The sequence below is a fragment of the Vulpes vulpes genome, chromosome 8 (genome assembly GCF_048418805.1).
Source record: "Vulpes vulpes isolate BD-2025 chromosome 8, VulVul3, whole genome shotgun sequence".
NCBI classification, from domain to species: Eukaryota; Metazoa; Chordata; class Mammalia; order Carnivora; family Canidae; genus Vulpes; species Vulpes vulpes.
Genome location: NC_132787.1, coordinates 38,337,385 through 38,351,792, shown reverse-complemented (window position 1 = coordinate 38,351,792; position 14,408 = coordinate 38,337,385). Strand labels below are relative to the sequence as shown.

The following is a 14,408-nucleotide window of genomic DNA, read 5'->3' as shown; positions in this document are numbered from 1 at the left end:
GGCCTTTTTCCTTTGGCCTCTCTCATAGGATCCTCTTTCTCTTCTCCTGGCCCTCTGATCATCCCCCAAGCTCTGGATTCAGTCTCCTTTTCTGCTCCTTGGCCCACACCCTTGGAGAGCTCTCTACTCCCATGACTATACCCACAAATCTTGTCCAGCATCAAGTTCCAACTGCACCTATCATTCTAGCAACCGTTTCCATTGCTCACCAATATGCCCTCTTGGTAACTCAGTCATCTCAGCTAAGACCAAACTCATTATCTTCCCTCTACCAACAAGCAAGCAAGAGCCCTCTTGCTTTTCTGGTCCTCCCTTGCATTCCAGTTCAGAGCCTCAGGGCCATCTTCAGCAACCTTCCCCCTGCCCCCCTCCTCCCACACACACATGCCTCCAGACTGTTTACTTGCTCTCTGTTTAAAACCTCTCAAGTCCTCACCCTATCTTTCAAGGACCCTCAACATCCCTCCAGGCTTCTCTTCTCTTCCCACAACACACGCTCCCCCAGAGGACTTACCATGGGGATGAGTGAGGGAAGGCTCCCTGTGTGCTTTAGCTCTGGGGCCTCAGCTCCACCCCAAAGCCCCCATCCCATGGGCCTACCCCACACCCACTGCTAGAATCTTCCTCAAATCCCAAGCTACCTCCTGCACTGTCTTCTCCAGTTCCTCCCAATTGGAAGCAATCTGCCCACTTCAAATGAGTAGAGATTTTTATGTCTACAAAATGGAAAACCTACCAAACAATAGTTATTTCATCTCAGCAAACATTAATTGTACTTATTTTCTGCCAGAAGAGTGTCAGGTGCTGGGAACCAGGGCCTAAGATACGGTTTCTACTCTTAGGGGAGGCCACAGTGCAGATGGGAGATAAAACACATTTTGCCAACATCCAAGTCCAATGACAACCACGATTTTACTCCAGGTGTCATCAACTTGCTTCGGGTACCAGAGATTGGGAAGGACTACAGATTCATCTCACTCTCACTAAGTGAGGAGGAAAAGCTTCATGCCAAATGTGCAGATCTTGTTGGGACTTTATTTGAACAAACCAATTATATATAAAAAGACATTTTGAGACAGTCAGGGAAAAGTGGAGATGGATGGAATATTAGGTGTTATCAGGAATTGTTGTAAATACTTAGCTTAATAATGATATTACTGTTAGGTTTGGTTTTTTTCAGTGCTTATCTGTTAGAAATATATAATGAAATATTTTCAAAGAAATGACATAATATCTGAGATTTTCTTTATTCCAGCCAAAGAGGGGAGAAGGGGATAAATAAGCATGGAAGAGTGTTAATAATCACTGAAGCTGGGGATGGATGCCTTAGGGCTCATCACACTATTCTCTCTACTTTTATGACTGAAATAGTCCATAATCAGGTCTCCCTAATAGACTATCATCTTCCTTGGGACCCATACTGTGTCTTGTTCACCTTTAGATCACCAACCTCTAGGCTAGCACCCAGGGCAGAGAACATGCCAAGGAAGCATTTGCCCAACAAAACATGTTACCCATTTCTCCTGTGACCGTGACAGACCATGAAACCGACTTGACTGGCAAAGGGCCACACAAAGCATGTGGGATTGGAGCTGTTTTTCAGGGAAGTGCATGAAGCAGGTCAGGATAGCAATGCACCAGTAAGGCAAACCTGCTGTGGTCTGTTTTCACTGCCAGGAAGCTAAAGGGGAGGGGACAGGGAGCCCTCCCATTTACTGTTCTGGAAAGGGAAACTAAGACCTAGCACAGACAAATGGGAAATCCTACTGGCACTCTGCTCTAGTTTCCAGCGACGTAAGGAAATCATTCGAGCTGGGTGAAGTCCAAGCTTTGTTTCTGACTTGCTGTGCAACTCAGGGCAAGGCACTTCCCTTCCTGGGCCTCAGTTTCCCAACCGTGAAATGAAGGACCCAGAAGACCATTTTCCTGACAAGCTCTGCCACTCCTGAGGTCCCTGGTCCTGCTGCTAGCACTTACCACATGGTGTGATGGTCTGAGAAGATGTCTTCGGGCTGAAAGATCTCACCATCATAGTAACAGGGACACTGAGCCTTGGGCACACAGTCTCCCCTCTCGTCCAGGTACAGCCCTGGGGGGCAGAAGCAGCCTTCCAAGCAGACCTCATTGCAGTCCTCCTCCGGGTAAGAGAGGGAGCGACAGGTCATGTTGCAGGGGGTCCCACACTGCAGGAACACCTGGCCCTGGGGGCAGCTCAGCGCTAGAAGAGAGGGTAGAGGAAGGAGGGCCTCAGTGGAAGCATGGAAACACGCCAACGCCAAGGACTGTGGTTCTAGGATTCGGGCTGCCACCCCCTGCAGCTGTGACCCCAATTATATCTCTATGATCACCACCTTTCTTTCCCACTATGAGCAAAACTGGATTTCAGGCTCGCAGATGTCTATGATAATAATGGATGCACACAGTTTCCCCTCTGCTGAGCCAGAGGGCTCCTGCCTTAGCCATCTCTGAATCCTTAAAGCCTGGGATATCTACACAGGGATAGGGAGGATTTTGACACTATGAGTATTAAAAAGAACTGAGAGTGGCAGGCAAGGGCACTTCTCCCAGGATGATGATAATTAATTTAGCACCTGCTGTATACACAGCTTGTATACCTTTTATACAGCTTTTATACCTTCACACAGCTTGTATACCTTTTATGCCTCTCATTGAGCTAGATCTCATAGCCCCCTTCCTAGAGGAAAGAGAATGCAAACATAAACTAAGTGACTGTCAAGATCATGCCTCCCAGGCAGAAGCAGAGGCAGGATGTGAACCCAGTTTTCCATGACCCAAAAGCTCATGCTCTCCACCATTACGCTCTAAAAAGGAAACCACCCCTTAGGAGCCATGCTTTCAAGGACGGCCACAGAGAGCAGGGCCACCCTGTACCTGCGCTAGCAAAGTAGGCCACCCCGCCTCCCCACCTACCCCCCCTCCCCCTCCCCTCCTCTGGCCTCCCACAGAGAAATAGCCCAGCACACAGGAGCCAAGAGGATGGGTGGCAAACAGCAACACAGGGAAGCCAATGGGCTGTCTCCCAAATTCCTGGGTCCGAGCCCCAGTTCTGCCATTAGTTACAAAGTGACCTAGAGCAGTTTCCTTGCTGGACCAGACTAAAACCCACCCGGGGTTGTTGTGAAGGTTCAGTGCACCAACCAGGTCTGAGTAATGCCCAGCATGTGGCAAATCCTCCCTGCTACTTTATCGTGATGATGAGTGGGGAAACAGCCCCAGCTCAGTGGGCTCCAGAAGGGAGGGATGGGCCAGAGACTGGGTCTTCCAGTGCCTACGAAGACCTGGCACTCCTGGATCCTGGCCTATTCCCATAGGCACCCCAATGATGAAATTCTTTATGGTGGAGGGTGGGGTGCAGGAAGCACTTTGCCCTTTCTGAAGGCTTTCCCATTGCTAATCAGCTGCTGTCCGAGAAGTGAGAACCTCACTCTGAGGACACTGTTCCTAAGACCACTGGAATCCTTCTGCTCTCTATTGGAATCCAGTTCTACAGTAGAAACCCAATGGCAGCACGTGTCATGGAAGCTGTAAAAGGAAGCTCAGGCCAGGAACCCCGGACACAGGGGTGAGAACATCTGGGGAGCCCCTGCAGCTCCCACTTCCTGCAACTGGTTCTGTGTTTGAGGGCAGCTGAGAAGAGAGGGGACTCTGTAGCCATATTAGACATGGATTTTTCTCTGAACCAGCAGAGAGGTTGGGGGCAGTGAATGGGTATTCAGAGCAGGGTGGATTAAGATGGGGTGTGCTGGGCAATAAAGATGCAACTCACTTTTGATCCATCAAACCTATGATAATAAGGTCACATTTAACCCATTAAGGAGCAGCTGGAGCTGAGAGATTTTTTTTCTCTGACAGACTGTCGTCCCTAGAGCTGGCTTAGAGCCATAATGGATTTCTCCTTTGGCCTTCTTCCCCAGAAGCAGTGGTGCACACCTCAGTTTAACAGGTGTTTATTGTGTGCCCACTGAGTCCCAGGGGCTGTGCTAGACTCACAGATGCAGCAATGGTAAGACTTGGTGCCAGCCTGCAAGGAGCCCATGGTCTCATCATGTTACAAGAAAAAAAATGTGCGTGCCTCTGCCTCATCGCCTCACAGCATCCCACAAAGTAGCTGCATGATCAGCCTTCACTCTGTGAGCATCCCCAGTTGGTATGAGCTCTCCTTAAGGATGGAGTTAGTGGGTTAGGGAGCTCTGTTCATTTTTCAAGAGGAAAATGCCCACCCTCCTCGGGTTCAGGCAACTGGGGCCATCTGGGCAGCCTTTGTCTAGTTCACCTCCACAGAAGCCCATAGAGACAGAAATGCCTTCCCAGGACCCCCACAGTTTCTGCCTCCCTAACCAACTCCCAGTCCCTGTTCTCTCTTGTTCTGCTCCCAGTGGAGGTGAAGGAGGGCAGTTCTTTTGAGATTACAGAATATGTCAGTAAGCCCTCAGCTTCTGAGGGACAATGTCCTAAATTAGGAAACCCTTCAGATGCCCTAGCACACTGATAATGAAGAATCCCTAATATTGGTGGCCAACCACCATAATATGGCAGACAACCATATTCATGAACAGTTGTGCCATTCCTCCTCATTACTTTGCCCAATTTCTAAACAGCAAACCCCAGCGAGGAAGCTAAATTGTGGAGGGCGAGATGAAGAGTTCAAGGCCATAGAGCTGGGAAGTTACAGTTCCAGCAAGGCCTCAGACTCCACTCCTCCAGCTGCTGGCCATGACACTGTGGCGTCCTGGACCCAGAGGGACAGGGTAGCACAACTGCATGCGTGCATAGACATGGTATGGGCACTTTTGTCCTTACTTCTGCCTCTGCTCCTCTTGTTTACGACATTGCTTAGACTCCAAACATGAGTTGGCTCATTGGGCCCCAACAGTGACACTTCTAGAGCCCTCGTCCTTTCTTTTCAAATACATGATATATTATAGCCTTTCACCATTTCTCATAGCTCCTATTTTCCTGCTTCTGCCGGGATCACTAACATTTTCATTTCTGACCACATCTACTTCACCCTAAAAATCAGAGTATTTATGATACCTCATCCCAGAATATCCTAATTTCCATCACTACCATTGTCTCACCATGAACAGCTCTTTTCTGCCAAGATGGTGCCTTTTTAAAGCCCAGTCAAGTACACTGCCTCCAGAAAGCCTTCCTTGGTTGCCCCTGCATTAATCTAATTATCCTTTTATTCGGTGTGACAGCACCTAGTAGAGAAGCAGTTTCCACCTATGCCTCAAAATGGTAGAGGGTTCAGGCTCTACACCACTGGCTTTGCCTGACCATACTGGGCCACCCAGCACATGTTCCCAGAGCAGCAGCACCAACAACAAAGTGAGTGCTATGTAGCCGCTCAAGGGGCCAGAATGTTGAGCAGATACCAGCTCTGGTGGCAGAAATCTAACATGGCAGAGTGAGACTCCAAAGTCGGCTGTGGACAATGATGGCATCCAACTTGACATAACTTCATCAATGCCAGAGATTTGGGCCAGAAGTCCTCTGATGGTTGGCCTGGAGTTATAAGCGAAGGATTGATAAGTGCGTTCCCCCACTGCCTTCCTGAGACCCTCCTGCGTGCAGAGACCCTTTGGGATCTGGGACCCATTCTCCCTGCAACCGGGCCATACGCGTATCGAACGCTAGGTGGCAGCAGCCACAGGCAAGCTCTGCTTGCAGCGCCTGCTAGGTTCTTGGCGTCCAGGTAGGGGGGTGCTGCTCGCGCTGCCAGAACAAGCCAGAAGGATCCCACTGTCCTGTAGGGGAGCCAGTCCCCACCACCGTGTCCTGCTGGAGATGGGAGGGGAAAGTGGCTGCACATGGACAGTCCTCGTGACCCAGGCGCTCGGGCCCGGTTCTGAATGCACTAACGCAGAGACAGTGCTTGGAAAAGGACGAGCCGTGTGCAAGGCACCCGAGGAGGGCTCGGCTGGGCCGTGGGGGTGGGGGGGTGCTGGCGGCCAGGGAGGGCACCCACCACAGAAGCCGGGCTCCCGCCACGCGATGTGCACGCCCCTCCGGGCACAGGCTGCGGCGTAGTCGGCCACGGCGCTGCAAAGACAGTCTCTGCCGTCGGAGCAGGCGCAGACGTCGTAGCGGCAGTTCTGCACGTAGGGCTGAGGACCCACCGCGCGGTGGCAGGGCTCGAACCTCGGGGCCGTCAGCAGCGCGCACGCCTCCTCCGCAAACCGGGCTGTGGCGGGACAGAGCAGTGCGCACGCCGCGAGCCCCGCCCCCGCCCCCGGCACCCCCCGCAGTGCCCCCACCAGCTCCTCCCGGGCTGCGCTCCCTGCCCAGCTGCCTGCCCCGGGCCTCTGGAAATCACCATGATTTTTCTCCTGCAGCCAATAAACGTTTCTAATTACGTTTGGCTTAAATGCAAATAAACTGCATTTCCAGGGCGCCACACCGCTGACGGAGAGGAGAAATAGTTCCAGGATGGGCTGAGTAAGGGGAGGAAATTAATGCGGACCTGAAATGCTGCCACAGATAAATCTGCCACTGGCCACCCCAGTGCATTTATCTAACGATAATTTAATTCTGGGGCTGTGTGGCTGCTGCCCCGACAGACTGAGAAGATCCAGGGACAGGAAACACGGATTATTCTCCTTGCCCAGGGTTCAGCCCCCGGGGGGCGGGATGCGCAGTCGAGGGACTTTGAGGCGTAAATGATCCAGAGGCAGATCGTCAAATGCTGACGGTACAAGCAAAGTGCCCCTGTCCCCCCAGCTCGGTGCGCCGCGCCCTGGAACGCCCTGGAAGCCGCAGACCTCGGGCGGGAGGGGGCTCGGCCAGGGCCCCCTCCCCCCGGGCTACGTACTCTGGCGCGGGTTGAGGCTGCAGGGATCGCTGTGCTGCTTCTGCAGGTTGTCGCAGGCCCCGTGCAGCTTCCAGGCGTTCCCGAAGTCCTGCACCAGGGGCTCCGCCAGGCCTGCGGGCGTCACGAAGTCGTCCCCCCGGTTGCCGTTGTAGTTCCCACACAGGCCGCACGTCTTCCCCGCGTAGACCGGGGACAGCTGCAGGGAGAGGCAGACCACCGTGGGGCCGCCGCCGAGGCAGCGCAGCTTCCTGTCGCTAATGAGATGGTTTTAATAATAAAAAATAAAAAATAAAAAACACTCCCTGGGTGAAAAATAAAGACGAATTTAATAAACCGCAGCTAAGCCCAAGGCTGCAGGGCAGAGGGAGCTTACTGGGGTGTAAGCTTAGCATTGGAAACATGAGGCTCTTGTCATTAATTAAGAGTCAGAGAGCAGGGGCGTCTGGGTGGCTCGGTGGTTGAGCCTCTGCCCTCAGCTCAGGTCGTGATCCTGGGGACCTGGGATGGAGCCCCACATCCAGCTCCCCAGGGAACCGCTTCTCCCTCTGCCTGTGTCTCTGCCTCTCTGTGTCTCTTATGAGTAAATAAATAAAATCTTAAAAAAAAAAAAATCAAAGAGCAGTCCTGCCAGAAGGGTGTGAGAGATCATGTAGCCTCTTACAGATAGGGACACAGATGAGTCCCAGAGAGGGAAAGTGCCTGGCCTAAGGTCACAGAGCAGGTGGCAGAGCTGGGACCAGCAGCCAGGTTGAGTCACAGCCCAGCATGCTCTGTACCACCCTCACCTGTCAGGGAGATGCTGGAGCCTACCAGCCTTGCCACCCATGAGAATCAAGTGTGAAGTCAGCACCTCTTGACCCCTTTACCGAACACTTGTATCTGTCACACCTGCAGTTGTGTAGCAGGCTAAGTCCATGATAGTCCAAGTCTCAGAGCTCACATTTGGAGACAAAGAACACTTTCCCAGCTGGAGTTGACTCAGCCACTATAAGTCATTGGAGAGAAAAGACCATGAACCAAGGAGGAGTCTAGGGGGTGTGATCGGAGGAGCCAGGGTCAGCAAGGTCTCTGGGGCAGCCTCCTGTGGGTGACCAAGACCGTTCTGAGGATCCAACTCCAGGCCACCAGCATCTGGTTTGTTCTCCATCATTCTGATCCCAAAGTGCACACTCACGGACAGCTTGGGGCATCAAACCTGCCTTTCACACTCTACAGCTGCGCGCCTCCACCTGTTTCTATTGAGAGGGCCCTGATCCAAAGATGGAGCCAGGGCTGGGACCCCAGAGTCCTAACTCCTGCTCTGCCGGTGATGAACATGGCCGGATGGCCTCCCGGGCTTGACACCATTGTGCACTAGGGCTGGGCTCCGCATGGTCATCTCTAGGAGTCCCTTCCAGCTTCCAGCTATGACTTCACAGGATGCAGGATGAACAATCTAGTGGAAGGTTCTGGATCCATATAAAAATGCACCCAAGGAAATACCAATAAAAGAAAGAGAATAGGGCAGCCCAGGTGGCTCAGTGGTTTAGTGCCTGCCTTGGGCCCAGGGCATGATCCTGGAGACCCAGGATCGAGTCCCATGTCGGGCTCCCTGCATGGAGCCTGCTTCCCCCTCTGCCTGTATCTCTGCCTCTCTCTATATATATCTCTGTGTGTGTGTATGTCTCATGAATAAATAAATAAAAATCTTTTTTAAAAAGAGAGAATAATGTTTCCTTGTTTGCTTTACAAATTTCAGGTGTTGCCACACTAGGCCCTGAGGCCTTCCCTGCTGTCACTGTTTAAAATGTAAAAATGGGTGGCTCAGTGGTTGAGCATCTGATCAAGTCCCACATTAGGCTCCCCAGGCGCCCCACAGGGAGCTTACTTCTCCCTCTGCCTATGTCTCTGCCTCTCTCTCTCTGTGTCTCTCATGAATAAATAAAATCTTTAAAATAAATAAAATAAAATGTAAATCCTCTGACCCTGACACTTCTTATCGCTTTCGCTGCTTTATTTACCTCCTCGGGATTTATTACCTTCTAATATGTGATATAATTTACTGGTTGGTTTTGTTTACTGTCTGTCTCCCCCAAGGGGACTGTAAGTGAAGCGAGGCAGGGATTCTTATCTGTTTTGTTTCACAGTTGTAACCTAGGCCTCTCAAATGGTGCCTGCGGACATTCGCTAGATGTGTGTTGAGTGAATGACTGAACGAATGATTAAGTTCATGAATGAATGAGGTTCTCCTGAGGACACAGGCTGAAAGGTAATGCCAGAGGTCAAGGTCAGGCCCCAGCTGAGCAGTGAAATCCATGATGTCTTCCCTCTCCTCATCCATGCCTCAGCGCCCTCTCTTCTGCCCTCATTCCCAGACTGTGAGTGACCTCATGCCCCCCAAAGTCCCTCTGGTCACCCCTGGGGCCTGCTGTCACACTATCCCCCACTAAGATGTATCTTCCCCCGTCCCTTCAGTCCCCTTGGCTTGACTCAAGAGCAACCTCAGCCTTCAGATCAAGAGCACCCTTTCTGTGATATGGGAAGTTACAGAGAAGGTGGAATGGATGATGGCAGGGTAGGGGGCACCCTCCCTGAAGACCAGGGCACAGCAGGTGAGGGAGTCCGAAGACCTGAGTTCTGGTCCTCACTCTGTAAGCAAATGACCATGAGACCCAGGGTGAGTTCTTTCTTGCTTCAGAAAGGGATTTTATTTCTAATTGCAAATGAGAGGCTGACAAGAAACTCTCCAAAAATCTTCCTGCTGTGTGGTCTGTGGTCATAGGTTGATTTTTTTTCAGATAAGAGAGGAAAGTCACTAATATGGAACTCTCTCCAGGACTCTATGACAAGGGAAAGAATACGGTGTCATGAGGCAGAAGAAACCAGGATCTCATCAGGAATGCCCAGATGCCCACCACAGGATTATACCAAGGACTTATGGCACACAGGACCTGGGGCACCAGAGGGGATTCCCCAGAGATCCTAGGAATGATCTAGGGCAGCAGTTCTCCAAGTGTGGTCTTCTCAAGGTGTCCATGAGGCCAAAACTATTTTCCTAATCACACAACAACGTTATTTGGCTTTTCCCCTCTCATTCTAAGTGTGCAGTGGAATTTTTGAGAGGCTACATGACACATGATGTTGCAAAGGATTGAATGCAGAAGTAGATGTGAGACTCCAGCTGTCTTCTATTAAGCCAGCCATTAAAGAAATTGGCAGACATGTAAAACAATGGTATTCTTCTCACTACTTATTTTTGTTTCGGAAAACATGGCTATTTTTCAAGAAAAAATGCTGTTTATATTAACACGTAGTGGGTTTTTTATTGTCATTTTTTGCTTAGGGGTTTTATTGCAGTGTCATTGACATATATTATTTTATTAGTTTCAGGTGCAATAGGTTATTATTGTAATTTTAAGTGAATTCATAAAATTCATATATTAAGTCTCTGATTTAATTTCTAATATGATAAATACTGACAGCTATAACCTTCGTAAAAGATCGGGGTCTTCAGTAATTTTTAAGCGTACCATGGCGTCTGAAGACCAAAACATGAGAGGCACTGGTCTAGCAGGAAAGGCCCTGCCCAGAGAGCTGGCCCGGCTCTGCTGCTCTGTCCACCCAGTCTGGAAGCCCCTGAGGTCCCAGAGCCCCAGAAGCCAGAAGCCCCAGGGCAAACCAGGGTCCTAGAGACAACAAACACCAGTCTTTCCGAAACAAGAGAGGCCTGTTCCTCCCTCTGGGGGCGCAGGGCCCAGGGAGAGAGGAATTCTTCTCCCACCACATAAAGCCACTCTGCCAGAGCACAAGAGGCACTTTGTAAGGCCCAGGCGGCAGGGAGGCAGTGTTTGGGAGGGCACCTACCGTCACCAGCAGCCTGCCTCGGCCGTCCCAGTCCATCTGCAGGTCCTCCCCGTAGCTGAGGCGCACGGAGGCCATCACGGTGTGCTGGATGCGGAGGTCACCTGGAACAGGACAGGGACGGGGTGTAGGCCCCGAAGCGAGAGGGGAGAGACAGAGTCTCTCACAAAGGACTGTAACAATGAAATCAGGGAGCTGGGGACAGATAGGGATGTCCATGAGACATAAGGGGGTTTCAGAAGGAAGGATAATCCAGGTGAGTTTAGTACAAACAGCCTTCCCTAGAAAGGAGCCCCAGTATCCCAGCTGTGCCTTGCCATTCACTCTACTGGCACAAGAGGGCGGCAGAGGCTCCTCTGCATCCTTGGTTTAGGAGCTGGCCCCCCACTGAAGCCCATTCCCCACCCCTGCCGCCCTTGCACACCACTCCTGGCCCCCCACTGAAACCCATTCCCCACCCCTGTGGCCCTTGCACACCACTTCTAGGCTGCACCATGCTGCATGCAGAGCTGAATGCAGCAGTTCTCACTGGAAACGAGGTAGGAGACATACCTCTTGCCCTGGAGGAAGGTACCTCATGGGGAGACACACACAGCATTAAACACAAGTGGACCTGCTATGTGTAATGCCAGGATAATGGGCCACATGGTCCATGGAGGTCACAGGCAAGAAGGCAGAGGGCTCTGAGAGCCACTTTGAAGGTGAAGGTGGCAATTATGCTACCAAAAGGGTGTGGGGCCACCCAGCAAATTCACTGGATAGGTTTTTCCCACAGGTCACAGGGGTCGCCTGGCTTTGCCCCATGACAGGCTCTGGTCTCACCCACCATCAGCCACCCTCTAACTTCCCCGCATCAGCTTCTGCTCCTCTCCCACCTCAAAGCACAACCAGAACTGTTGTGCCCAACCCTCAACTCATCCCTTTGGCTCAAACCAAATCTTCTTGGTCCCCTTTGCCCCTCTACCCTCTCTCCCTGGCCTGGAGCAAAGCTCCCTTGCCTCCAGACAGTTCCTCCACTCCCCCTCCTTCAGGAAGCTTTCCTTCTTTGCAAGGATGCATGTTGAGAATAACCATCCCTCCACAGATAGCTCTCCTCACAGAAGAGGTGGGCAGTTAGCATGGCTGAGGCGCAGGGGCGGGGGCTCTGTGGGGTGAGTTGGACCAGCCCCAGGCCCCAGTGGAGGAGGAGGGAACGCACCCTGCAGGAGAGGAATCTGGATATCCTGGCCATCCATGGAGACTCCTCCCCCGTGCTTCAGCTTCACAAGGCTGTTGTGATGTCCAGGCAGGCGGACAGTGACCGAGCGGGTGCAGACAGCATCCAGGTCATCCGCACACTGCCAAGAGGGGTGCCCAGGGTGATGTTACCACAAACCCCCTGCCCAGCGCCCCAGCCTGGGACCCACTTACTCAGAGAAAGAGCACAAGCCCAGACAGTCCGAGGCCTCATTAGGAGAAACAATTTTATTCTCCCAGAATGGTCTCAGTGAGTAGGCCCCCCTGGAGGCATCCCAGGACGAAGCCCTAGGCCCCACATCCCCATGCCCCGCAGCTCCCCACGCCCTTTCCTTGGCCAGGTCTGGTCTTTATTCTAGGCCTCTGGCTGTCTTCCTGTTGCTTGGGCCGGTGGTTCCAAAGCAACACTAGGACTTCAATCCTCAAGGGGAGCCGTGTGCACCCTAGATTTCTCCCTCCTCGCTCCAGTCTCTGGAGGAGCGAGGTCTAGCACATAGCACAGCAGCTCATAAAGGAGCTAGGACCACCTTGCCCCCACCCCATCCCCACCTCCTGACTGGTGGCAGTCAAGCTCACCTGGACGGTCTCTATGACAACAGAGAAGGTGTGGTCCTGGCAGTCCTGGGCCAGCAGGTAGTGGCAGACCCCACTGAAGGTGAAGTACCTGTTGTCGAAGCTCTTGAAGTGGGACTGTCCTGTGACCAGACACTCGCCTGGAGGGACACAGAGGAAGGCGTTAAGCACAGGAGGAGGGGAAGGGCTCCCCTTGGGGTGGCAAAGGAGGGATGCATGGGCACACCGGGCACCCCTGTGGAACGCCACAGGCATCCTTCCCCACACCCCAGTCTGAAAACGAGTTTGACGGGGGGACTCTAACTCAGGTCCCAGACCTCACACCACAAGAGGTCAGAGGTGGATCTTCAGCTCAATGCCTCACTTACCAAAAGGACAACCAAGAGAAGTGACAGCCACACACACAAGCCGCAGCTTGAGCTCCCAGTTCAGGGTGGCTCCCAGTTCTTCCCCACCGCCACCCCACAGGTTCTGGCTCTGCTGGGGGAGGCCTTTCTCTGCACTGCTGTTGTGGGGGGCTCTGGGCCATGGCCTGACCCAGGAGAGGCCTCTGAGGCAAGCAGGCAGAAAGGCCAGCCCAGATGGAGAACAGGGGGTGTGGGGGGGTGAGACAGGCATTCTCCAGGCTCAGCAGGGCAGGGGCCAGGGCGCCATCCTCGCCCCGCAGCCGAGGGGCGGCTCTAAGGCCTTCTCATGGGCAAGTCAATGTGTGACTTCAGTTGGGGCCAATGGGGGGCCAGGAGGCCATCTGCCCATGATCTCACCACCACCCAAGCCAGTTCCCTAGCTCAGGCTGACACATCTGTGGGTGGGTACGAGGACTCCCCTTCATCATTCCCCATTGCAGAGCCCTCAGCTCACCCTCCACCTGACCCTGTTCCGTCCTCCCCCAGACCACAACCCAGCCATGCGGCTGGCCCTGTGCACTTCCAACCAGTGACCACACATCCTGGAGAGTGTCCATGTGGGGTGGAGGGGGGAACCTCTGCCAAGGTCTCCAGTGATCCCCTATAGGCCCCACCCCAGCTCAGGGCAATCCCATCTCCAGAGACTACAATGGGCCCATTGAAGCTGAAGCGGGCATCTGGATCCCTTCCCAAACTCCTTCTATGTACTTCCTCCCATCTGGGCCTTCTACTTTTCAGAAAAATAAATATAGACACACACCATGGCCATTCTGTAAAAGTAGGGGGCCCTCCTTCCCACCCAGTCACCCTTGACCTCCAAACTGCAGACACCTGTTCTCCACAGCACTAATCCTGTCTAAACCGCAAGTTCCGCCTAAGAGGGTATAATAGCCAGTGCCACCCCGGCCCACCCCCCAGGGCTGATGCTGGCTCCGTCACATGATCAGGGGGTTCTCAGAGGCAGCAGAGAGATTCCAGCCGCTCATCTATCAAAGATAAGCTCCACAGGCCCCCTCCACCTGCCGCCTCAGGCCCACACTAGCACTGAAGGGCACGGCAGGCATAGCTTTGCATCCAGGTGTGGTCCTGCCTTCAGTGTGTGCTGGAAGGCAGGGCCAGGGAGAGGAGCCTCAGCATACTATGAGTGTCCTCCGACTGTCCCCCCAGGGCAGCTGACCTCTTCCTGGGACAGGAAGCTACACTCAGCCCAGAAGAAATTAGGAGAAATTAGGGAGGCCCCAGATCATTGTCAGCATCACCCTCTGTGATAATAAAAAATACAGTCTTTATTTCTGGTTCCTAACACAGAGCTCCTAAAACCCTTGGAATATCCTGGGTGATAGGAGCATCTTTTGCTCTAATGAAACCACTCTTGGTGGGCCCCTGGCTAGTAGCTTCAGGGGGGCTTGCTCACCAGAAAGACCCAGGCAAGATGAGAGTTGGAACTTTCAGCACCCCCCATCCCTCCCCCCAGCCTCCAGGGACAGGAGAGAGGCTGAGGATTGATGATCCATCAT

The 14,408-nt window shown here is 52.8% G+C and overlaps 1 protein-coding gene across 4 annotated transcripts in view; it reads right to left on the bottom strand.

Moving 5' to 3' along the window:
• Positions 1-14,408, bottom strand: part of VWF (von Willebrand factor) — a 137,167-nt gene that overhangs the window by 78,865 nt on the left and 43,894 nt on the right. The window contains exons 1-7 of one of the 4 annotated variants that reach the window (XM_072766162.1): positions 12,853-13,166; positions 12,488-12,624; positions 11,874-12,012; positions 10,679-10,779; positions 6,836-7,031; positions 5,993-6,208; positions 1,978-2,218 (exon numbers count right to left, since the gene is read on the bottom strand). In XM_072766162.1, coding sequence (XP_072622263.1) covers positions 1,978-2,218; positions 5,993-6,208; positions 6,836-7,031; positions 10,679-10,779; positions 11,874-12,012; positions 12,488-12,624; positions 12,853-13,102 — 1,280 coding nt within the window. In that variant the 5' untranslated portion in view covers positions 13,103-13,166. Of the gene's footprint in view, positions 1-1,977; positions 2,219-5,992; positions 6,209-6,835; positions 7,032-10,678; positions 10,780-11,873; positions 12,013-12,487; positions 12,625-12,852; positions 13,167-14,408 lie in introns of those variants that run through there. The other 3 variants (XM_072766161.1, XM_072766165.1, XM_072766163.1) reach the window with 3 other exon arrangements.